The sequence below is a fragment of the Micropterus salmoides genome, unplaced genomic scaffold, assembly GCF_014851395.1.
Source record: "Micropterus salmoides isolate LMB-PRFRI ecotype aquatic unplaced genomic scaffold, ASM1485139v1 Ms_hic_scaffold_18, whole genome shotgun sequence".
In the NCBI taxonomy this organism is placed as follows: Eukaryota; Metazoa; Chordata; class Actinopteri; order Centrarchiformes; family Centrarchidae; genus Micropterus; species Micropterus salmoides.
Window position 1 is genome coordinate 24,755,204 of NW_024040928.1, and position 24,781 is coordinate 24,779,984.

Genomic DNA, 24,781 nt, shown 5'->3' on the forward strand with positions numbered 1-24,781 from the left:
TATTTTACATACTACTATTTTTTTAAATCCTACTTTTCGTTGCCAAAATGCTGGAAGGTTGTTGTGCTTTCGGATGCACTAATCCTGGTGGACCTGGCGGCTTTTAACGAAAGAAATACAGCAGCAGGTGCTGTATATGGATCACAAGTGCCCAACACTTTCAGTTTGTGTCCATATCTATCTTTTCTTGAGTTGAGAGGTGATCCAAATAAAAACGTCTTTTGCGGCGTCTCTACGCAGGAGTCCGTTGTGAGCTGCCATCTTGGTCTGTTGTTTTGCCCTCCAGGTCACATGACAGAAAACTATGACTAGCAAACCAAAATGGAGTTAAAATAACTGTCCACAAATGTGGACACCATGCATGAAAGGGATAAAATAATCAAATAAATTTAATTTTGCGTAGATTGTAACTGCAACATGAATCTTGATTAATCTATTTCGCGGGCAGGAAAACTCCCCTAACAAGCCGACAAACACAGTCCTGACATATTAGCAACTTAGAAATATTTTCTTTTAACTCTTTTTTGGTCATTATCAGCTCCTGAGAAAAATATCTGGCTCTCTAGTTGCTAAATGTTTCTTCCCGAACTAGTCGCCAACTGTGTCTGTCTGCAGATTGGTGCCGGGTGGGTAGTGTACAGTGGGTTTATCAAAGACTTTTTTTAGGAAAACCGCTGCTTGCTGCTGCCGCTGGAAATGATAAGAGCGCTGAGACTGAACAATACAGAAAATGTGCCATAAAACTAAAACAATTAGCTAAAAAGTTTTAATCCTATCTGGAGCAAGTATGTATGTGGGTAAAATATTCACCCAAACCCCAGTGATAATTTCAGATGCAATTATGCTACTAGTTTATCAACATTGACAAACAACAACATTAAAATGCTCTTAAATGTTTTCATTAGTGATAAAAAAAAACCCAGAATAATATAATATTCTATGATACAACACTGTGAAAGGAGCCATTCTTCATAATAAGTATCCTTTTTCTTTTGGTATAAGTCAATTTAAACTACATTTTGCTGATAATACTTCTGTACTTTTACATAACAGTTTGAGTATCTTGAGACCATTGTATTTCTGCTTCGACCACTACTGTCTGCTGTGAGGCTTCGGGTTCAACACCACTGATTTCCTCATCTGCCTCCAATGTCCATCACCACCAAACTATTCTGATTCGTCCAGACATCCCATGCATCTTTATCCCCTAGCCTATGTTTTTAGTGATCGAACCAGATAAAACAAGTGACAGCACAGTTAACCTCTCAGTCTCATTTTCTTCTTTGTTTCTTTTCCCCTCCCTCTTCTCATCTCTCTCGCTCTCTGTTAATCTATGAGGTCTACCTCATCTGTTATTTCTCTCACATTCTCCCCGAAACACCTGTCGTTTTGCCCATCAAGGTTATCAGGCCACTGTGTAAACAACAAAGAGCTCTGCTGATGGGGATAACGCACAAACAGACATTCATTCGCTGTCTTCGTTGTCCTGGTAACGACAGATGGACTGAGGAGCAACAGTCTGAACCTGTTAACGCTGTAAAGTCGCTTAACAGGTACGAGAGATGTGATGGACATACTGATACAGCTTCACCTGGATTCACCTGATCTGTGTATCTGATAAACTACACGGCCACAAGTATATGGATACCAGAACATTACACAAATATGTTTTTGTTGAACAATGGTGGAAGAAATCCTTCACTTGAATAAAATTACTAAAATCCCATATACATATTTTGCAAACATGTAATTTGTAATATGGTTATAACAGTTAGGGTTTGCTGTCCATGTAGAGTGAACTAGATGTCTGTGTTGTTTTTATGCTCTGATAATGATAATCCAACACATCTTTGTAGAAGCGTCCATGTTGATTCCACATTCAGACTTAAGAGCAAATGAACACGCTGAAGTCGAAACGACTTGACGATGTGGGAAAAGGGATCATCCAAGATCACATGGATGCACTCTGAGCCACTTCTCAACCCTCACCACTACATGCCACTAAAACTTACAGACTGAACCTTTAAATACAAGTATGTGAGAATAATTCTGAAAATGTATTTTAAGTAGTATTACTCACGTATTAATGTAAAAGTGGGATTTTACTATTCTAGCTGTTGAGGAGTGCAACTAATGATTATATTCATTATGGATTAATCTGCTGACTATTTTCCCCATGAACCGACTGATTGTTTGGTTTGAAACATTCTGACAATAAGGAGAAATGCAGTCACAATTACTGCTGTGTCCAAACAACTGTAAATACCTCAACATTATTAACAAACATTACAATTATTAGAATTATTAAAAAGGAAAATCAGCAACAAGAACAATGAAATATATTTGCATTAAAAAGGACTTAGCAATTGATTTTCAGTCAAACAACTAACTGATTGATCGTTCAGCTGTCCTTGTCCCCATGCGCATTTATGTGCAGCTAAAACAGCCTCAGTGTTTCCCATTAATTAACGAGACCATGGCGGCCCGCCATAGTCTAATTTGCTTTGCCATAGTTTCAAAATGAACTGAAAATATTTTTACACATTTCATAATAACATTTCAGACCTCTAAAGTTGTGTTTTTTGGGCGCTGCTGTAAGCTCGCACATTCACACCATTTGGCATCCGACTCGAGACTTTTCTTTTGAGGTAACTAAGGTAACATTAACTGTTTCTGTCACTCGTTTGTGAGAAGGAGATTAAGGTAGCCGCGCCTACATTTGGAGTGCACAAGTATTCAAGCCTTTATGGTAAGTGAGCAGACAGACAGGTTAGCGACTTCATCCTGTCAGTTTCTCTCTTTACAAAGACAAGTGTTGCATTATGAGAGTCCCACCTGAAGAAAGGCTGTGAATTCTTCATGTTACGCCATACGAGAACCACATTCAACATTATTTATCAAACTGGGTCGGACTTGATGAATTTAGCGCAAGGATCGCAAGGATACACGTGTGACAACGTCCGGTTTTCAAAATAAGGCGTCTATACAGGATGGAAATAAGATTAATTGGATTATATTCACAGAAAGTATAAAACATATTACACGTGTCCATTAAAAGTAAAACAATAAAATGTTAGGGAAATTACTAATTCTGTTTTTTATTCTTTGATTTAGGGTTTCTGGAAAAACTAAAATAAATAAATTTGTTGACTTTTGTTGCTGTTTCATCCCCATTTATAGCTCTACAATGGGTTTATGATTAAATAGTTTATTAGAGTACAACATTGTTTACCAGTGTACAAAGTTCTTCATAGATAGCCTCTTAATTTTGCACCAAATTAATGCTTTTAATTTTAAAATGTATAAAATGTTCTTCTGGGTGAGGATGCACCGAGGCCCACCCACCATAATCTCTTAAAATCCTGTGGGAAACACTGCAGCCTCCACCAGTCTTTCCACCAGAAGTCGAACCTGGCTGCAGGGATTTGCTCCCATTCAGACATAAAAGCATCTTTGAGGTTCAGGACTGACGTTGACCAGCTCTGGCTCACAGCTGGCGTTTCAGTTCAATAAAAAAGGTGTTGAGGGAATTTATTTCACTCCAAACTTGGAAAACCATTTGTTTATAAAGCTGGTTTTGAGCAGGGGGGGAGGGGTTCATGTTAAAACAAGAAGTTGGAAGAACACTATTGTATAAAATATCATGGTTTGCTATAGCATTAAAATTTTCAATTTATTTTATTTTTATTTTATAGTGTCATAAAGTGACTTTACATGTAGGTTATGTTTTTTAAGAACACTCTTACACTGTCATCTATGCCATGCCCATAAACCATAAATCTTATACAACATTTTGTCGAGTTACCACAAAAGTAGGCTATAAAAAAATATGGACACCTATAATTCATTGACAAGACAATCATGTGATGTAATCAAAAGCTCCAGAACAGCTGCTTAATAGTCTTTTTTGCAAATACTACTGTAAAAGTAAATGTGATTTTGTAAGGTGCTGGTTGCACGTTACCTAACCAGTTACCTATCTTGCCATGTTTCAGGCAAAAGTAAGTTTCATGAGTTTTCAAATCACATGCAGTTTCTGCTGGACAAGAGTACAACTATTATTATTTCCAATGTCGTTAACGTAGAAATTAATGTTTCACTCAACCGATTAATCCTTTAGTTTTATGTACAATATGTTTTAAAGAAAAAGCAGAAAATGCCCACATTTAAGAAGCTGTAACAAGCAAATGATTGCTATTTTGTTTTACTAACTTACTCCAAAGTTAATTATCAGAATTAATAGATTATTCATTTAACCACTAGTCCTTTTTTGTTTATTGTAGTAAACACTTACTTTTTCTCTGCTTCTGAGGTGCAGAAGCAAAACAGAGAAATGAGTATGTCCACTTGAAAACATTAATTAAGTTATTTTATCTTTCCCAGCTGAAGCTCAGTAAAGTAATTGTTACTTGAACTGCAGCTGGAGCTGCTGCGGGCTGTTCATATGGAGAGCATATTAAAACAGCTGGCTAAAGTTTTGTTTTTTTTTGGCTTCGACAGCTCACAGCGAGGGGTGCCAAGAAGTTTTTTTAAATAAACATGACATCTTGAAATCCCAGCCTTATTAGCATAATATCACTCCTGATAATTATGTCAACCGAAAACAATCCCTGGAAATATTCCCTGTAAAAAATTACATGTTCCACAACAGCAAGCTGCAATAATAATGATTTACACCTGCTAATTAAAAGACCAGCTGCTGGATGTCTGAACGCATCTGCATTAAGCTTTGATGAGGATGACGTTAACTTCTTCATTAGGCTTTTCTTTTCACTTTTTCCCCATCTGTGTGTGGATATGGAGGGGTTTACAGGGTGGAGTAAAATCTTAGTGGTAAGTCAACTAGGAGTGTTAATGCCAGATAAGTATTCAGCTGTTGACCTCTGACCCCAAACACGAAACCCGCTGTAACTAAAAAGTTTTGTACAACACAATGATTTGTATTTATCCCTTATGAGGGATAAGTAGCAAGAGGCCAATCAGAACTGTTGTTGTAGTTCTCTGTGAGTTTGACGGCGGCTGAATGTCTTAAAATGAAAGAGAGGTGTGTTTTCTTGTATTACCAAACTGTAAAACAGGAACCAAATTAATTAAGAGATGAAAAGTAATTTTTAAACGCTTCAATACTACCAAAAAGGGGTACAACCCAGGCTTTAGACTTGAAATCACTCTTAATATAAACAAAATCAATTATGACATTATTCTGCAGTTATTTCATTATTGAAGGCAAATAAGGCTTGTAAATGGACATCTACTCTTTATTTACATTAATGAAGATGCAATCTACTTTGTATTTAAACTCTGTTTTGTGTTTCATTACCGAATCTTATATAAGAAATAGCAACAACAACCACTTCATTGCAGGTTACTGGTGATGGAAGTTCAGACAGTTTGGGAATCTGAAGGTGAACAAGGCAACGCTGAAATGATCTGAAGATGATTTGATTGTTTTGGTCAAAATAAAATTAATTAGAGACTATTTTGATAATAGATTAAAGTTTTTCCAAGTACAAACGCCAAAGATTTGCATGTTGCATGGCATCTCAAATGTGAGGCTTTATTTATTTTTAGATATGACAGCAAACTGAACGTGTTTTGAACTGTTGGTCGGATGAAAGGAGGCTAAAAATGTGGAAAAAAAGCACCTTCCACTCTGGACGCTTATGATGGACATTTTTCACTATTTTATATTTATATATTTCCCAACATTTTATGGACAACATGATAATGTTTTCATTACTCTCATAATCTTTAGTTAAAGCTGTAGTTGAAAGCATCTTTTTATAATCAATTTTCAAAACATTTCTGTCTTTTATCACCACCGCCATCACCAATATTCAGACTGTTATTTACTATGATGATGACTATGATTTAGCATTTTAAAAGTAGCAAACTATTAAATTACATATCTAAATGTTGTCACAGGATATCACATATAGATTAATACTTTAAATCCATTATTTACAATACTATGATATATGATCTATCAAAAGCTCCAGAACAGCTACTAAAAAGGACCTTGTGGTGGGATTACATTTTTCAATCTCTGTTTCTAAACTCAAGAATTAACTTTCATTCTCAACTTTTTAGCCAACACGGAAGAGAACTCCTTAAAAAGTAACGTAACACAACCAGTGGTTTTTCTTTTCACCTTCCTGCAATGATGTACAGGGGCGAGTTCAATCTAAAAACGTTTTTCACCGGTTTGCAACATTTTCGGATTGAACAACATGTTTCCTTGCAACGTTGCGCAACGTTCTGCATCAGGCTTCGAGGTATGTTTTCCCCCGTTTGGTGGGTGTATCTCAGGTGTTCCCCAATCAGCTGCGACAAGTTTGCTAACGGTGTTAAAAAGGCAGGAAAATTCTGTGCGCTTGCGTACACAGCCGGGTGTTCAGGAAACCACCGTTTCCTTGAAAAAAACATTTTGTCTGCGCTGAACACAGCCCTGGTGTACCTGAAGGCCCTTGTGACATCACTGGTGGGTGTGGTTACAGGTGCAAATGAGTCATCAGTGGGCCATAAGGTGTGGTCAGGCAGGCTTGAATTCTTACAACCCAAGAGGGCAACAAAACATTGCTTTTCAGTAAGATGTTAAGTGGAAATCTGAACATCTGCCATTACAACTTGGCAAACTCCATCAGCTGCTAGAGATCATGGGAAACGATTAGATTGTATGTATGATGCTTTGGCAATGTTGTTGTTACACATTCATGCTAATAAAGCTAATTTGAATTTAATTGAATTGTAAGACGATAGATTGTTTTGTCAACAACTGTATCCAAGGTCAAAAATGAACTCCCATCTATCATCCTGTTCTATGTACACTCCACTTCAATTTTAACAAAGTCAACTGCGTAAAGATATTCAAGAAGTAAAATAATATGAAAACTCCTGCTTTGTCATTAGTTAAGGCTTCTGGCCCAGCTTGGCCTGCTTCGTATCCTCTGGGTTAGTTTCCAGGAAAAACAAGTCATCGCATGAACAAAAGAGACCCATCATCTCTTTGCATTTTAACTCATAATTTAAGATTTCGCCCTTTAACTGACATGAAACCATTTTCCCCTAAACACTTGAACAATAACCCAATTGATTTGGTCAAAGAAATTTTAAAACCCAACAAGCATTCATACACAAACCTCTTGCTTGGCGAGAAGTTGGCCTTCCTCTGGTTACTTGTAGACTCTTTGAAGTCCGTCCTTGTTTGGCTTTTCAAAAACATACAAATTCTACTACTTTATTGCCATTAAAGCTACAGGTAGACTTATCGGAAATTGTGGTTGAGTTACACATTGTCTCCGAAACCACGTCGGGTCCAACGGCTCCAATGCGGAATATCGTTCAAAAAGAGAAAATCGATTGTTTGTTTTTTTGGTTTCCATAGCTCTTTCAGAAGCTGAGTTTTCAGACGTTTGAAAGTACTTTTTCTCTATCGTCTTTTCGGAGCCGAGGCAGAGCTTGTCCCCATCCACCACCGCTGCCACCACCACCACGCCTGGACATTTCTTGATTTCCTCTGGCGCTGCAGCCCTGAGCCAGACAGACAAAGGAAGGGAAGCCCTGCCAAGTCTCTCCACTGCAGGCATGGCTTTTCCTTCCCTCTCTGCTCCCTCGCTCTTTCTTCGTCTCTCTCGATTGTGGCAGCGTTCCCGAGAAGCTTTGGCGACACTCCAGCATGTCTGCCACGCCGTCTGAACCCTTCCATCCATCCATCCATCCCAATCGTCATTTCGCAGTGGACCCCCGCCCTCCTAACCCCTCCACTCCCACATCCTCCTTCCCCCGTCCAACCCCCTCCAGTCCACCCCACTAAAAAACCAAACACAGTTTGGGTAAATAAATCCAAACTAAATTAAAAACATTAATTTAAAATCACTCAAACATTCGACTCTGTACTCCTCCCATCATATCATTTCTCTCGGTCTCTTAAACACTGAACCCAAATACCACCAAGTCAATAATCTTCTCCACACAACCTTTACACTTCCTACTTATTACTGTCATCTTTCTCTTTCTTAATGTTAAAGGGAATAGTGAGTGAGTGTTTATGTGTGTGTGTCTCTTTTGTTCAGTGCCAGTGCAGAATCTATTCATCATGTGCCAAAACTCAGCGCCCTCACTTGTAGTGAAGAGGGGGCAGGTTGGTGCCAACTACCCTGACTGCTGGTGTCAGTCCGTTTATACACACAAAAAACACACACACACTTTTGTTTAGGACATTTAAAAGTTATAGTGACAATGATCATTTAGAAGAAATAAATAAATCAACAGATGTATGGATTATTAAACAGGCAATATTGATGTTTATGATTTGAAACTGCTAATGGCTGATATTTATTGCCAGTATCTTTATCCAGTCAGGGCCAAGCAATGATTATTACTTTCTTTACAGACTTTCAAAGAAAATGTGTTGTGATGATATGACAATGTCAATTTTTGCCGTTTTAAACATCAACGTCCTAAATATAATGTATTTGTCAATATCCATACAACGCTCAAGAGGCAAACGCGCATGCGCAGTAGCAGCTTGCTAGTGTGATAGTAACAGCAGGTGCTAACGGCTAAATTCACAGTTACTTAACTTGTTTACATCGTTATAACTTAATTTGGTTTTGTCGTGTAAGGAAGGCAGTAACACAGACGTTAGCAAAAGATAACCAGAACACAAAAGAAACCAGCAATTTGTTTATATCGGTTCGCTATCTAACGTGGTTGTGCCGTAAAGTTAGATAATTTAGCTGCTTAAGCTAACGTTAGCATGCTAAAGGCAGTCCGGTCAGTCTTACCGGAGACTTTGATGCTGTCAGTCCGGCCGGGCAGTGCTGTCTCCGGTGTCGGCAACTGCGCTTTAAAAGCCATGTCTCCCATTCTGCTGTTGACAAAATGACGCCAAACCAGACAGAGCCTGGAGGATGAGACCATTGAACTTACAGCAGCACCGATACTAACTCACTGCTGCACAGTGCACACTGAGGCTAGCTCAGTTAGCTGACCTTAGCTTTAACAGCGATCTTACCTAACTTTAACACACAGGCTTGTGTAATGTCATGTTACTTAACTCTGACCACAAACTAACGGCATGCCTAACGTTACAGATGCACGATAAATAGTTATAACATGATATAAGACTCTTGTCACTGAAAACCAAATGTGCATTTTTGCACAGAAGATGGCAAAATTAAGCTGTAATTAGGCTATGTGGAGAAATTGATAACTTTTTATTTGTTCTTTCCACTGTAATTGACATCACATACGCGCCGAATTTAACAGAGAACCTCTCATTTCTTCAAGTAGTTTAAACATACACTTTGAATTTATATAACATAACTAATAAGTAAAACAAGAACTGTTTATTAAAACATTGAATGGAGTTTTGCATAGTCGAAAAAACGCATTTCTATTACAGAAAACAGGAGTGTGAGCTTAATTTGTGTTAAGGTGTCACTGTTATATTGGTGCTACATGTGGTTGTGCATTGATCTTTAAATTGGAATGTGTTTTTGTTTATAGACCCATTTGCTGCGCCTTTCCCCCACTCTGTTAGTAGTCCATCATTTACAGACTTAGCAAGAGTTTTGGAATGAGTTTATAAAAAATGATTTAGCTTTAATTTGATCAATGTTGTACTACATGGGAAGCTGATTCTTCAGTGTCTCAGAGATGTTTAGTGACTTACAATCTTTGTCACAATAATTTTATCATAAGTTTGAGACACTATTCTCTGACCCATATTTAATTGCCAGTTAGTCTCATAATAAAGCATAACTTTATTAAACCACATTTGCACCGTTATTTAATTTAAAAAGCAACGTTTTATCTCGTCCATTATTTTCATGCATTTGGACTGCACCAAAACATTCAAATATAAAACAATGTGGCAGGCAGATTGTAAAATAAAGTGATGTGAACTGTATACACACAGCAACATGGATAGAGGTGCATGGACACTTATGATTGTGAACCTATGATTTTGTGAACCTGTTTTTTTGCAATCAACACCAAGTTCCTCCTGTTTCCTTCTCGCTTTTTGACACATCCTTCTAGATGTTAACCATGATCAATGTAGCAGAAAGGGGCTTTAATTAGGGAATATATATGCATAAAGGTTTGTATTTCAAACTCATACAGAATAAACCAGAACAACATTATAGCCTATTAAAAAGGATGAAACCACATCAGCTTATGGTAAAATTGAAATGTAGCAGCAAAAGTATAAATATAGTGGAATATAGCATAAATAATGTAAATAAGAACATAATAAAGTAGTAATCAAATATAATGCAACCTTTACATCATAGTATTATAAAATTGAACAATATATAACAGCAGAATAAATGCAGGAATTAACAATATGTGATATGAATATACAATGTCACAATTGTCAGTATGTATTTATATATTTGTTTAAATGTGCATCACATTTACATTAGAAGTTCTACAAATGGAAACAACTACACTCAAATGATCCAATTTCATTGTTTAGACTCTAACTAGTAAAGCGTGTATGTGGCTGGTTGAAGAAAATTAGCCTCCAAGATGGAAGCCACTGATTATTTCATGGTTTGTGGTTGTAATGGTTTCGTCAAATGAGTGCACAACAGCCCCCCCATCAGTCTACTGGTTCCCAGTACGCTGAGGGGTGGGGAGGCAAATGACGAGCCAAAAGGAAGAATCCAGGAGGAATGCTGCTTATGTCAGAAAAATATTCATTTCAGCATCTGATTGTCCCTGTGAAGGTGAGATTCATCTATAATTCAGGAGGCTGGTGCACAATTTCACATTCCACCAAAAGACGAATTGGAGTTGTAGGGAAGATGGGGATACATGCAGGTTAAAATCAGACACAGAAATGTTTTATTGGATACCAATTGTTCAACACATCCTCATACCTAAATGACAAAACTGATCAAATGTCGATTGTCCCAAAGCCTAGCTTAGCAGACTGACAACAGGGGGAAAAGAGTGAAACAGCAGTAATGTTAAGGCTAATTTTCGTAAACCGCTTTAACAAATTAGTTGTAGTAAGTACACAAGTGTTGAGATACAACATGTAAACAAGACGGCTTTTAGTTGTTTGATGAAGGTTAGGTTAGGCTAGCCATACTCCAGTGTTGGTGCTAAGCTATCTTAGCCTCTGTACTAAATTATTGAATTGAAATCAATCTTTATTATAGATTTACCAAGTAAGAACACAAATAAGCATTGAGTCCTGATATCCAATAAGCGAGACAAGAGAGAGGAATAAGGACAAAGGCTATATGGACAAGCTTTGTGAACACTTCTATTCACCTTTTGTGTTTGTTTTTGATAAGGTTTCTTGTGATTTTATTTTGGCTCCTTTGTTCCAATAAAGAGAAATCTAACGCTACCTCGTGACATTTTAGACATTTTCTATATTGTGTTTCCAACTTTGTGACAACAGTTTACGGATGACCAATTTCCTGCTTCAACATGACAATTCCCCTAAAAGCCAGCATAAAGAAATGGTTTTCTCACTTCGGTGTAGAGGAATCTGACTGGCCTGCCATGACCTCAACCACATCTGACACCTTTTGGATTAACTGGAAAGCCGACTGCGAGCCAGTCCTTATCTTCCCACATCAGAGACAACCTCACTGATGTGGCTGAATGGGAGCAGCCAGGTTCCTACCTCTGGTGGAAAGTCTGGAATCAGAAGATTGGAGGCAGTTATAGCGACAGATTGAGATGTTTTACAATTAGCCTACATTGGTAATGTTCAGGGATCCACAAACATTTTCTAATGTAGGTTTTGGGGGTGTATTTTTTACTTTTTTGAATGTGTTGTTTCTTAAAACCATTTAGATTAAGATACCATATTAGTGACAGTTTAGTTCAGCGTCAGATGGATTGTGTCACTTGGTTTGTTTGGGGAGGCAGATGCTCTCCCTCTTTCTTTCCTCCCTCCATCCTCAGAAGAGGATGAAAAGCAGAGGGAGGACAGAGCTGGAAGCTGGAGCTGAGGATGTAAAAACCTGGCTTCATCTGACTCCCTCTCTTTCAGAGGACCACCCCCTCCCTTTCTCCTCTCTCCCTCTGACTGCGCCCAACTTCTCTCATCCATCCTTCCATTCAGCTACTGTATCCACCTCCTGACTGCACCCTGCACACACAAAACCTGAATTTCGAGAGTTTAGGATGTTGCTTTGCTCCGTCACTCTTCTGGGTTTGGACTATTTGTGGTTGAAGAGTTTTCTCTTGAGAAAAGAAAAATCTTGCAGAAGAAGGACGGTCCGACCTCCGCAGCATCCCCCCGCTTCCTCCGCAGCCTCAGCATCCCCGTATGGACCTCCAGAGGAAAGCATCGCGGACTGGGCGACGCACGCAAATCAAGCCGGTTGAAAGCGTTCTATCACCGGACGAACAGAACCTCCTGCATCGGTGTGTCTTATAGAGGTCTGAGCTGCTTTTCTGGGTTCAAAGCTTAGTAAATGTGCGCTGACGGTAAAAAAAAAAAAATTGAAAAAAAAATGAAAAAAAAAAAAAATCGAAAGCTGCGCCATTTATTCTGCACCCTGCCGCTTAAAGGTATTGTTGTTCGGTTTTTCTGCATGTGTATGTAGGCTACAACTTTTATTCATTTTAATCCAAAAATTGTTTTAGGCCTTGCGTTTTTTAAACCTCCAACAGCTCCTTTAACCTTTCATCTGCGCTAAATCTGCCTCTGAAACAGCCGCAGCGGGCTGTCGTGCTCTGCGGAACTTCTTATTTTTGTCTCTTTCTGAAATATGAGCACCCAGGATCCCAACACAGATACTACCACATAAAATGCATCTGTAATATTTCTGATAGTCCATGGTGTATGATGGCGGTTATGGTGTTAAATTATATAACACTTAAACCTTATTATTTTTTAGCCTATAGGCTATTATTTACTATGATGTCGCCTAATGTCGTGGGCTCACAGAACAACGCATTATGTTATCATTTAAGTCATCTAAGATTTTCTGTTTAAGTGCTTGTCTATTGTAGAAATGTTTAATATAGGCACTAACACAAACGCCCGACCCCCACAAAGGCAGCCCCCCCCCCCCCCCCCCCCCTCTGCATTTTAGCCTACATGAGATATCTGGGTCATTAGCATTTCAGCAGTTAATGAGGCTGCAGATGGGTCCACCTCCTCTCCTCTGCCTGAGAGCCTTTGAGCAGAACAGATGCTCATCTGCAGCAACCAAATTAAAGATAAAAGAAAAAAAATTCTACATGACATGATGTTTCTGGAGCTGACAGGATTATGTACTCATGTGGGATGAGGAGTAAAAACGCAGCAGCAGCTTCCTCCCCTGCAGCTGTGTCATTAATGCAGTGGTGTATAAGAACGTGCATTATGGCTGCTGCTGCTGCTGCTGGATAATGGAGAGTAATGCAGTGCTGCTTGAAGGACCATGGTGTCTTAAAAGCTGTATATCCTTACATCACTTTTAACAATTTTCCCTTTTCATGCTGCATTATTTTAGAATTGTTTATGTTTTCCAATCTTCCATGAAGCCATCACTGGTTTTGTTTCACTATGGATATGGAAAATCTGTTTGCAGAGGCTTTACATTTGCTTCAGTCAGGCAATCAATGTCAGGCAATATCATATCTGCTTTTACTGTAGTTGAAAGTGAATTATAGTTGATTTGATATGCAGTTAGAGGAGTTGGGAATGCAGTCTCAAGCAAGAGGATCCCAAAATAAATGTGTGTGTGTGTGTTGGGGGGGGGGGATTCTGACGTTTGCTTTTTTTCTTGAGAAATTCTGGACACTAACATCCTCGGGTCTTTGGAAATGCAGCAATCTAAGAAGAAATAAATGGTGCAATTTGGTTGAATCACTCACAAGACATGTTCACTCTAAGTTACAATATTTTTATTTTAAGGGTTTAAAAAGACAAAAGAATAAGGTTGAGAACTATGGCCTTAAGTCTCTGCAAATTGATTTTTAATTCCAAAGTGGGAAATGAATGGATGGTCGGGGATAAACAATGCAAAATGCTGGTATTGTCCTTTTACAGTGAGTCATCATAGTTAGTATACCCAGTGGAATATTCAGTCAAATTGTAATTAATCCTTAAATAGTAAGTATAGTCAGTAGATATAAAGTGGTATTGTCAAATTTCGCTTGAAGCTGTCCCAGCATGTAGCGTATGGTGGAGGTCAGCAGGATATCCTTGACAGGTTATTACATGGCCGATATGGATACACACACACACACACACACACACACACACACACAAACACACACACACTCATACCTATGGGCCACTATAGTGTCTTAAACTCTCCTGAGGTGCTTGTCTCCGTTAATACATAATGTACAGTAAGTCACTGTAGTCAGTAAAATCACAATATCCAGTATAATCAGCATGAAGTCAAAATCATAAATGCTATTGTTAGTGTATGTCCTTGGTCAGTACACAGTTCATGTACAAGATGTACATATTTTGTATGATTATGGTCTGTTTACATTTTATTAGTCGAGAGTCAATATATTTGTCCCAAACATATATATATATATATAATTTATACATTTATACTTAGAAAGTCAGTAATCACAAATTGTATGACCCCCCTATATGTGTCAGAAGAGATTTCCAAGCGTAACATAGTTCAATTTAATTTAATATAATCAAACATTTCTTTAATCATCAATCATGTTCCTCGATGCTCTTGAGATTAAACACAAGAAAAGCAAGGCCTTACTGAAATTCATGACACCAACACCACTGTGGTTGAGAAAACTCTTATATGAGGGATAAAGTGAAAATGACTTGGATAAAGCCCAGTGAAGCTGAATACAGAGATAAAAAAGGAACAAAGAAGGATTTGAACTTTGCTGGAAGAAATGGAATTTCTTTCTGGGATTGAGTGTAATTGGAGCAGAGCTGTATGACGCAGAAGCAAAATGGCAAAAACGCAGAAAAAAATGTATGAAAAACGGACAAAATATGGGTCGTCTCTCCTCGTGTTCACAGCGGACCTTGATTTAAATGTCCATACAATTAAGGCACGCGGTGAATGCCAAGAGAGTGACCTGAAAAGCAACTCTGAGTGCTCAAGCAATGTAAGACTGCCTCATGGTGGCCACATTTAAAATCCATAACTGTCAGCTAAAAATGACATTTCTAAATCGCCTACATGGCTTTCTTGAATGAAGATGGGAGATATCTTTGCTGTTCTGTATCTGGGGAGCATTATAGGTGAAAACTGAAACTAACATGGTAGAACTTGATGAAGTACCAGTAATGACCACTAGTTGGCACTAAAAATCCTCTATTATTACTTCTCTCCTGAATTATCATTTTACATAAGAAATGTGGGCCTTTACAGTAAATTGAACCTTTTTAAATATGCATCTTAGTGATTTTGAGAATTATGGTCTAGAGTCTCAGCCTATCAGAGTCAGCTGTGGTGTTTTCCGCTTGGTGCGCCCCCCCCAGGCGTCATCTTTTTCCAGTGACGTTCAAAGACAAGAAAACGTCAAAGTCACAAACCTCAATAATGAGACTGTGTTCATGTTTTCTGCAGTTACGACCACAAATTGCAATAGAAATTTCAGCAGAAACAGAAACAGCTTTGTTGCCTGATAAATAAATAATTGTTATATAGCTTAGCATTGTACTATCTAATACTTCCATGAAGGTGAGACAAAAACATTATGTGCTATTTGTGATGTAAAATTCATCTATGGTGATCTCTAAAGTTTTACACCTTCTTAATGCAGTCCTTTATCATTTAGCAATCCAGATTCAAAAGAACAAAAAAAACAAAACAATAAAAGACCACTCAGTCTGAAAAGTATCTCATATTCAGCAACGGCGTTAAATGTTGCTTCATTCACTTTGCTTTTACTCTACACCGGCGTTGTTTATGTTCCTCCTCTGGTGCGTGTCACATTCAACTCCCTCTTTGTACCAGTCTTCTAAATCATAATATTATAACGTACTTATTTCTTCAAGAAGGCCAGACTCTCAGGACTGTCTGACATGCAGGTTAAGTAAAGTCCTCAGTGATACATCTGATTAAGTTAAATTACAAGTAATAATGAAACAAAAAGGGTAAGAGCACAGCGAGAGCTTTCAATGAAATATACTCACCAATAATTCAATCAAATAAAGATAATGTTCCAAATTACATTAACGGGAATATGGACAAAGAATAGAAGATTTATTGAATACATAAAACCAAAAAATCAACTTATATAAACTGTAGAACAACAAAAATCGAGAGATATTAAAGTGAATACAGCATGTAGGATGAAATTCACATTAACGGGTCTACAAGAGGCTTTAAACTCAAGGCGTGCAGTCTTGATTCTCACTTCTTCTTCTTTCTGTTAATTTCCTGTCGACCTGCATGGGTCCGCATTGGGCTGCTTTGCTTCAGTGACACAAGATGATAATGATGATGCACCCAACTGTAAATTCACATGAGACCGAATCATTATGGTTCTGAAGCAGAGCTCTCAGAGAGAATTAAAGAGTAGAATTACAAACTGATTGAGATTTGTGATAAACATGCACTTCTCAGAGTTGCCTCTTGAGATGATGTTTATCACTTTATTCCTAATAAAATAACTGTAACTGTAACTGTTTTAGCATAATTTCTGTCTGCCAATCACACGTTCTCCAGTGACAGATGTCTCAACATGTCTGCAGGTGTAATGTGAATGTGAATATAAAACACTGACTGACTTCAGTAAACTGTCTATTCTAGGCTGAACAGTGTAGATGAGGATGTTCAGGAGACACGGAGCCAGGAGAGCAGTACAGGAAACCTCCTGAGTTATCACTTACTAATGCATTTTCCCCAAACACACAAGCTTTTGTATTGATTGCGGATGTACAGTTTCTCTGCTGGGAAAGAAGGCGCTGCATACTGTGTACTGTAATACATGTAAAATAGAAACAGTAGAAACAGTAGAAACAGTAGACATGCATGGACAGTAGCTGAACTCCCAAATGTCACATTAAATTGACTCAAGTATTATTATGATACAATCTGTTTTTGTAGTTCTTTTACTGCAGCTCACTGAAACATCTGTAAAATGTCTTGAAACTTTCTGTCTAGAATTTTAAAATGTATAATTCCCATGAACCAGTGAGAACATTTAATGTATTAACTGTCACTTTTTTGACATTATAATTACAAGATGTCAGACCAGAACAACAAAAAAATATAAAACCGATGATTAATGTAGAAGAAGAGCAGAAAAAGGACAAAATACTCCACATTTTATTAAATTAAATATAAGTAACCAGATCAATGTGCTACATGTACTTTTTATAGAGGAAAACAAGAATGATCAGAAGGGAAATTAAATTATTCACAGTTTGCCATGAGGTATTGGAGAATTGATAATGTATGTATGTATATGTTCTGTGTGTTTGTCTCCTCAATGACTTCATGCATGACATTGTCTTAAATGAACAATGAAATAAATAAATCAGTCAAATTATCTACCTTCTTGTCTTTGTTCTTCTTGTTTTTCAGATTACTTCATTTATTGATTACAATTAATATTCCACACATATTACTTTTAAGGTTAAGGAAAGATTGTAGTCAATGTTAAATACTGATAAGGGCCAAAGGCGGCTTCTAGCAAGAGAGTTAGCCTACTATATACATCCTTTCTGGATTATAGAGGAACTTTGTGTTATTATTAATATTCATATTTCTATAGACACTTACTATGCACAAACTATTTAAGACATATAGTGGTGAAATATTTGTAAGACAACAACATAACTTATGCAGCTTTTATGTAATTGTGCACACAGAGATTGTTGACTCTATACACCGCAGTGGTTGTTCATGAGGCAATTTGTTCATAATTCACCTTAATACTAACAGACATGAATATTACACTGGAACCGGTTTTGAAAAATAAATAAAATACATGCATACAAATACAATCCAGGGATGTCCATGCAAAATATTCCAGTGAAAGGGTTTGTGAAACCTGATAAAATAGCAATAGCATTTATTCTGTGAGTAATTACTCAGACCTCAATGAGTTTCCTGACAAAAGGATTGTTTCATGAAGCAAGATCACCAGTTAAACCAGGTTTTTTTGCTTCAGGAAATTCAGTTTCATAAAGGATATTATAAGGTTTTCAGGCTTTAGCTCTTCTTAAAACCTTCATGTTCAGCTCAGGATTTACCAGCATTATTTTAAATCTGTTCAAACAGAAACATTTACACATCCAACAGTAACAAAACAACATTATAATTCATTTGTTGTGTTTTTAGCCACCTCTCTCCTTTTAGCTGTGTTTTTGGTCTCCATCTGGTCCTGAGGGAAATAGCTGGCTCTTTAGCTGCTAAATGCTCCACTGTGTTCACCAGCTAGTGTCCAACTGTATGTGTCTGCTGCTGAGCAGGTGGTGTACAGCGGGTTGTTGGAGCTTTTTCACTGAAAACAGCTGCCTGCTGGAGCCGAAAATGGCGCTATGAGAGCGGTGAGAGTGAGCCAGAACAGTAAAGTTGCAGCTGAACAGTTAAACGATGAGCTGAAAGTCACAGTAAAGCTCCTTAAAGCTGAAGGGAGCTGCAGTATCAGGTGATTCATCATAAGAATGACTCCTTTAACTTTCACATTTTCATATTTCTAAAAAATTGGATTATAAAGGTACAAACACCTGCTTACAACCTAATACTGGACTAAATAAGAGGACTCCACCGATTTAGCATAGCACTACAATAACATGTTTTTTGATGACAGCAAGGAAGATAACTGACAAATACAAAAAAAAGGGCATGTGGGTTCTGTTCAAATCAAATACACGAGTATTACCAAAAGATGACTCTTGAAACTAACATTACCTAAAAGGATCCAGCAAATGGTTATAAAACCTCATTACCTTATCTTTCCAGAAAAAATCAAAACAATCAATACAGCATCTCTGCTCCAAGGAAATTCTGGGTGTATGTGCTATTAGTCGACTATACCTGGTCCAGTCTGCAGGTACTTACCGAGTACCTCAATTTATACAGTATATAATATATAATTGACAAAAGCCTGAACAAGCGGTCAGAGATTCTTTAGTTAAGCAAGTAACTGCTAATGTAGCCTGTAGCCTGTAGCCTGTAGCCTGCAGCAGCAATCAGGAGAGGTCTGGTAAGATCACCTCTTCCCCTCCACACCCCCAGATTTTTTTCATTTTTAAACACGTTGTCTTCAATTCCCAACTGCCACAAATTATACAACCTTTTTTCACACATGCAGTCGTCCTCAAGACCTATAAACAAACTTTGATGTGTGAAATCGGTGGGGTTCCCCTAGTAGTAGATTAGAATAGAAAATACGATAGTAATAGATTTAGAGTTTCTGACTGGCAAATCTATCCAGTATAAGTCTGACAGGATGACTCAAACTGCCTCGCAGGAGAAAATGCAATATCCATCTAAACAGTGACTCTAACACAGTGCAATGAAACACACCGCTGGTTTATTCCAGGTGAACAGTTGAGCATTCAGAGGAAGCTAACTGAAAAAGCTCCACATTTTTCCTGATTCACCTGAGTTATCATTCTTCCACTGGGACACTCATAACACCAAGACACCGACAATAAGACAAAACCCACAACCCCCACAGAGGGAGAACAGCTACAGAAAGACTAGAATATTAACACTTCAACCTGCCACTGATTTTCAACCAGTGAACGTGAGTTTTCAGAGAACCACAACTCAAACTTTTAACAAGCTTATGTAAGTGCTGATGCATGCGCTGCTGACTGATATCTCGTTTCAGCATTCTGCCTGGTGGTATTGGTGACAATGGCTGTGGCTTTTCTTAATTGGGATTAAATTTGAGGAAGTAACGTGAGATGAAACCTGATCAATGCAAATTACAGATCCTCTGATCCTCTGACTGTTCTGCACCAGCAGGTCAGTGTTTTAACATATTCAGTTCACAAAATTGTGTACAGACGTTCATGGTTCACAGACAATGTATTCTAATGACTTTGGTGACCCCTGACTTTTCCTTAGGAGCCACCATGACGTTGATATTTTAGTTTTTTACTGAAATATTTCAACAACTACTGGATGGATTGCAGAGAAACTAGGGAAAGACATCATTATTATAATGACTATTATTTCCTAACACGGTATGTAGCACCTTCCTTAGCTTAATATCTTAAATTTGTCCAATAATTTGGTTTATATCAAATAACTGCAAACCTAAGGACATTCCTATCAGCCTCAGTTGTACTTTGTGTTTCAAGCCAATTAGGTAATACTGCCATACCCTCTTAAACTGAGATGGTGAACATGCTAAATATTAAACCCACTAAACATCAGCATGTTAGCATTGCCAATGTGAGAATGTCAGCATTCAGCGCAAGCCTCAAAGAGCGGCTAGCACGGCTGCTGGCTCTTGGACTTGTTTCTGTTTCACTTGAAGTTGTAAAAGTTGAAATATAAAACATGCACTTGAATAATCCTTTAAAATGTCCCCATAATCAGGGGACTGTTTGAGTATGATGTTAATGGTAATTTCATGTTATTAAGTTTTATAGTTTAATCTCACAAACAAAAACTGGTTGAGATACATTAATTCTACAAATGTCCACTATAGTAATAATTATACTGGGTCACTTTTTTTATGTGGTGCCTTTTACGTCCCCAGTACCAATCATGTTGTATTTTGTCTAAATTTGAACAAATTCTAGTCGTTTTATTTACATTTTTAAAGCTTTGGTTTAGGAGGCACTATAGGATTTTGCCATGTCCCCAACTTAGATCTAAAAAAATAACTTTACGTATACTAACGTATTTCTAAATATTTCATTATTATCTATTTAGTCAAATGTTGTTTTTTATCAAAATTGTTAACTTTTGTGCAAAAAAATTAGGTTTTATGTTTGTCCCCAGTGATCACTGTCCACCCTGTTGAGTTGTATTAACCGTCTCTTTAAGTGGGAAACGTTTTTGTTTTTTTACTGAAATCACTCTCATTAGGTGACATCACACCAGTGGAGGGAAATTTTGCTGTGTGATTTTCTAGCTCTCTTACTATCTGATTTTGACTTTTTTATTAAGTCAGTTTAATGTGTTTGAACATAAAGTGTCCACCCTGTTAGCCTAGGTTTTGGAAGATCAGTCAAATTAAATAATTTCAAAACTGTTTGTGAAGAATTATAGATTCCTCATCTAGTTTTGAAGGTCGTGCTAGCCATTATGCTCACACAGTCAGGTATAAGGCTAACTTTAGCTCAAAATGTCCACCCTGTTAGTTTTTCAACAAGGTGGACAGTAACAGGGTGGACATTTCTTTAGTATATAGCCTAGTGGTGTTTTGTCTACACTGTTATGCTACTAGACCTCTGTCCACCATGTTATTTTGGTATTTTTCCTTCATGGTTTATTGAAATGACCAAATATTAAGTGTATATTTGTATTTACATAAAGATATGGAAGGGATTGACTATGCAGGCAAGAGACATTGTGTTATTCTTATCATAATTCACTTTTCTTGAGAAACAAAGTGGAAAAATACATCCCCTTTTCATTATGCGTGCTTGTTTAACTCAATATAGGCATTCCTATGCTGTTTAAAAATTATTTTATTGTAAAACAAATATCTAATAAGAGTGAGGGACATATGATTTATATAAGAATATCATTTTAGTAGTAATCATACCCTGAAAACACTTTTAAACAGCTATGTCTAAGTCCTTAACAGGGTGGACATTTCCTGCATGTCACGTGGTTAATATATCTAAATTTCATTCAATAAAGGTGCCTGAGCTCGACCAATATGTTTTTCATAAAGTTAGATAAATACTTTATATAATCAAACTTTAAAATATAGGTAAATCAACTATTTATTTATCCCAAGTTAGATGTTAAAAATGTTCCTTCCTTCTGACACTTACTGGCCATATACAGAAAATAGATTTAAAATATCACTCAAGATTCCTAACATACTGACAACAATGTAGTTTACCTGTTACCATCTGAACAAACTCTACAATAAAAGTAAAGGAGACACAATAAAAGGGATTAAAAGCAGTACTTTCAAAATAAAATGTTTGACAACAATCTTTTATTTTAACTTTATAAAACAAAATAAATTCCATATCAAACAGACAATAAAAGGCATCGCCAGAGATGCTGCCTTCTGAAACACATATTATAACAGCTCTTTTTTTAATTTCAGACTGTGCACATTAAATAATCTTTCTATCTATCAGTCAAACCAATTAAAGTATTATAATATGTTCTGGACTAGAAACTATCTTGTTAAAATCTGACAGAAACCTTTGGCTTTTTATTCAGTGACGCCATCCTGAGCAAAAGTCTTTCTGGTGAGAGCGAAAGAGGAGAGGAAAAAATAGACAAGATGAACTGGTGATACAGCAGAGTAGGGGAATGTGTTTCCATGGTGAAGGCTCAGGATAAACTGACCGGCCAGAGAACAAAAATAAGATGTAAGCACAGGAAGTCAGTGGGAGGTTCGTCTGGCCCTTCATCCAGACTATGGTGACGCAAAAGTCTAAAAAAGTCTGACAACTCTAGATTTTTCTTTCTGTCAACAAAGTCCATGACAACACGGAAACCAATAAGTATCTAACAATTTTATGTAACTATATATTTGTGAAGTGTCTTCAGCAGGAACCAGTGGGCTTTGGGTTGAGAGCCAAAGACAAACTAGGGAAATCAGGAAGTTTTAGAAGATGAACTAACACATTCTTGGTTTTGGTCTTGTTGACAGTAACAAAAATAGATATTGGAAGCCTTATCCTGTAACATGGCCTCAACTAAAAAGCACTTCAGAGTAAAAATCACACTGATATTGTTGGATTAGATTTCACTTCGATATGTAGATGATAATTTGGATCGTCACTGCCTGTATAGGATAGTAAAAGTTAAAATTTCAATGCCTTTCATCCCTGCACTGATCCACTTTCTAATTCCACGACATATGTGTTTTTCTTCTAGACAGTTTTGTTTCGACAAATAATTTGGGCTTTAGTAAAGAGTTTGCACCATCATCTCAAATTCCACTCTGAATTCAATGAAACTTTTTGTTTTACAGAATTTACCTGCTGTGACAATGTTAAATTTTAAAGGAATATTTCAACATTTTGAGAAATACACTTTTGCTTTCTTGCTGAGAGCTAGATGAGAAAATCAACGCCACTCTTATGTCTGTACGGTAAATATAAAGCCACAGCCAGCAGCCGTTTAGCTTAGCTTAGCATAAAGACTGGAAACAGGGGGATTTAGCTAAATCCACTAAAACTACTATATTTCTTGGCCAGGAACAGTGACTAACTGAAGTCCTGTCATCACTGCTACCAATCAAGAAATCGACATAACCCCCCTCCCCCAACACACTTCTGACATCATCTTTATATTTATCGTACAGACATAAAAATGGCAAAAACTGTGAATAAGCGTGTTTCTCAAAATGCAGAACAATTGCTTTAAGCATACTCAATCAAAACGTTGTATATAAATCCACAGTTTGAATTGAGATCATGTCCTCAGGGTAATATTTATACAAATGTGATTGGGTTCATTGTCTTAAGCAGCTGTATTCCACAATATTTACACAATAAAATTAAGGGAATAAGAGCTTTTCACAGGATTACAAATCTGGATGTGAACACTTTTTGATCACCATGTGAGGAGAATTTACAGGAAATATGAAAAGAATAGTGTGAAAAGAAACAGCTGGTGGCTATTCAAAAATGTTTTAGTAAGGGTTTGGGTTTCTTTGAACATATAAAACAAAAAAGAAAGAAGAAGAGAGGTGAGCACTTACAGATGAAGTATTTCAAATCTTGCAGCAAAAACGGAAGTGTAACAAAACAAGAGATAGCAAAATAGCTATATATATATATATATATGTGTGTGTGTGTGTGCATGAGTCATCAAAGGTCTGAATATATATATATTTATGTGTTGTCTGTTGTGTGTGTCTCTATCAGTGGAAGGAGAATCCAGATACTGGCAGACTGCCGCACCACTGGCTGATGAACTTCAGGACGTCCTGACACTCTGGACTGTGAGTGGTCTGCAGAGAAAGATGGACACAGACAACGACCACAAAACAGATTCAGCCTATTCTGTCAGTACTGCGTGTGGAGGGTATGAAGGGTGTGTGTGTGTGTGTGTGTGTAGACGTGAGATAATGATAATGATTAGTAGACTGCTGATTCACTGAAAATCCCTGATGTTGAGAGAGGTGATGAAACTCAGTGAAATTAGTTTTTCTTTTTCAATGTAACATTGAGCAACTTCCTGTGTGTGTGTGTGTGTGTGTGTGTGCATGAGTCATCAAAGGTCTGAATCTATTATGAATTAATTATGTCTGTCAGTTAAATGTGTGGCATATACCCATGTTATCTGCTATGTTAACCATAACTGAAAAACAGAAAGCAAGATATTAGGGAGACATCTTGGATTCAACTGCTCATGTTTAAGTTGTTGGAAACTTATTTATATTTTAGATACTTCCAGTGGCGGAGGAAGTATTCAGAGCTTTTACTTTAGCATAACTACTAATGCATCACTGTGAAAATACTTCAGTATTTACAAATTTTTAAGTAAATGTCCCCTGTGACTTTATAATATTATATTATTAGGTTATCTTTACTCATGTGTAAATGTAATCTGCTGATTATTTTCTGTATTAATCGATCGTTTGTTTGGTTTGTAAAAATTCTGAAAACAGTGAGAAATGCGGTCACAGTCACCCAGAGCCCAAACCGACACATTCACAAGGTTATTGTGTCCAACCAACAGTCCAAACCTTAACATTATTAAAA

The 24,781-nt window shown here is 37.2% G+C and overlaps 2 protein-coding genes across 3 annotated transcripts in view; both read right to left on the reverse strand.

Moving 5' to 3' along the window:
- The window catches only part of msra (methionine sulfoxide reductase A), a 41,028-nt gene extending 31,431 nt beyond the window's left edge, over positions 1 to 9,597 (reverse strand). Inside the window, exon 1 of the mRNA XM_038727085.1 lies at positions 8,787 to 9,597. Coding sequence (XP_038583013.1) covers positions 8,787 to 8,922 — 136 coding nt within the window. The 5' untranslated portion in view covers positions 8,923 to 9,597. The remainder of the gene's footprint in view (positions 1 to 8,786) is intronic.
- A 12,420-nt stretch (positions 9,598 to 22,017) lies between these two features.
- Positions 22,018 to 24,781, reverse strand: part of ift172 (intraflagellar transport 172) — a 43,736-nt gene continuing 40,972 nt past the window's right edge. The window contains exon 48 of one of the 2 annotated variants that reach the window (XM_038727088.1): positions 22,018 to 24,027. In XM_038727088.1, coding sequence (XP_038583016.1) covers positions 23,938 to 24,027 — 90 coding nt within the window. In that variant the 3' untranslated portion in view covers positions 22,018 to 23,937. The remainder of the gene's footprint in view (positions 24,028 to 24,781) is intronic. The other variant, XM_038727089.1, reaches the window with a different exon arrangement.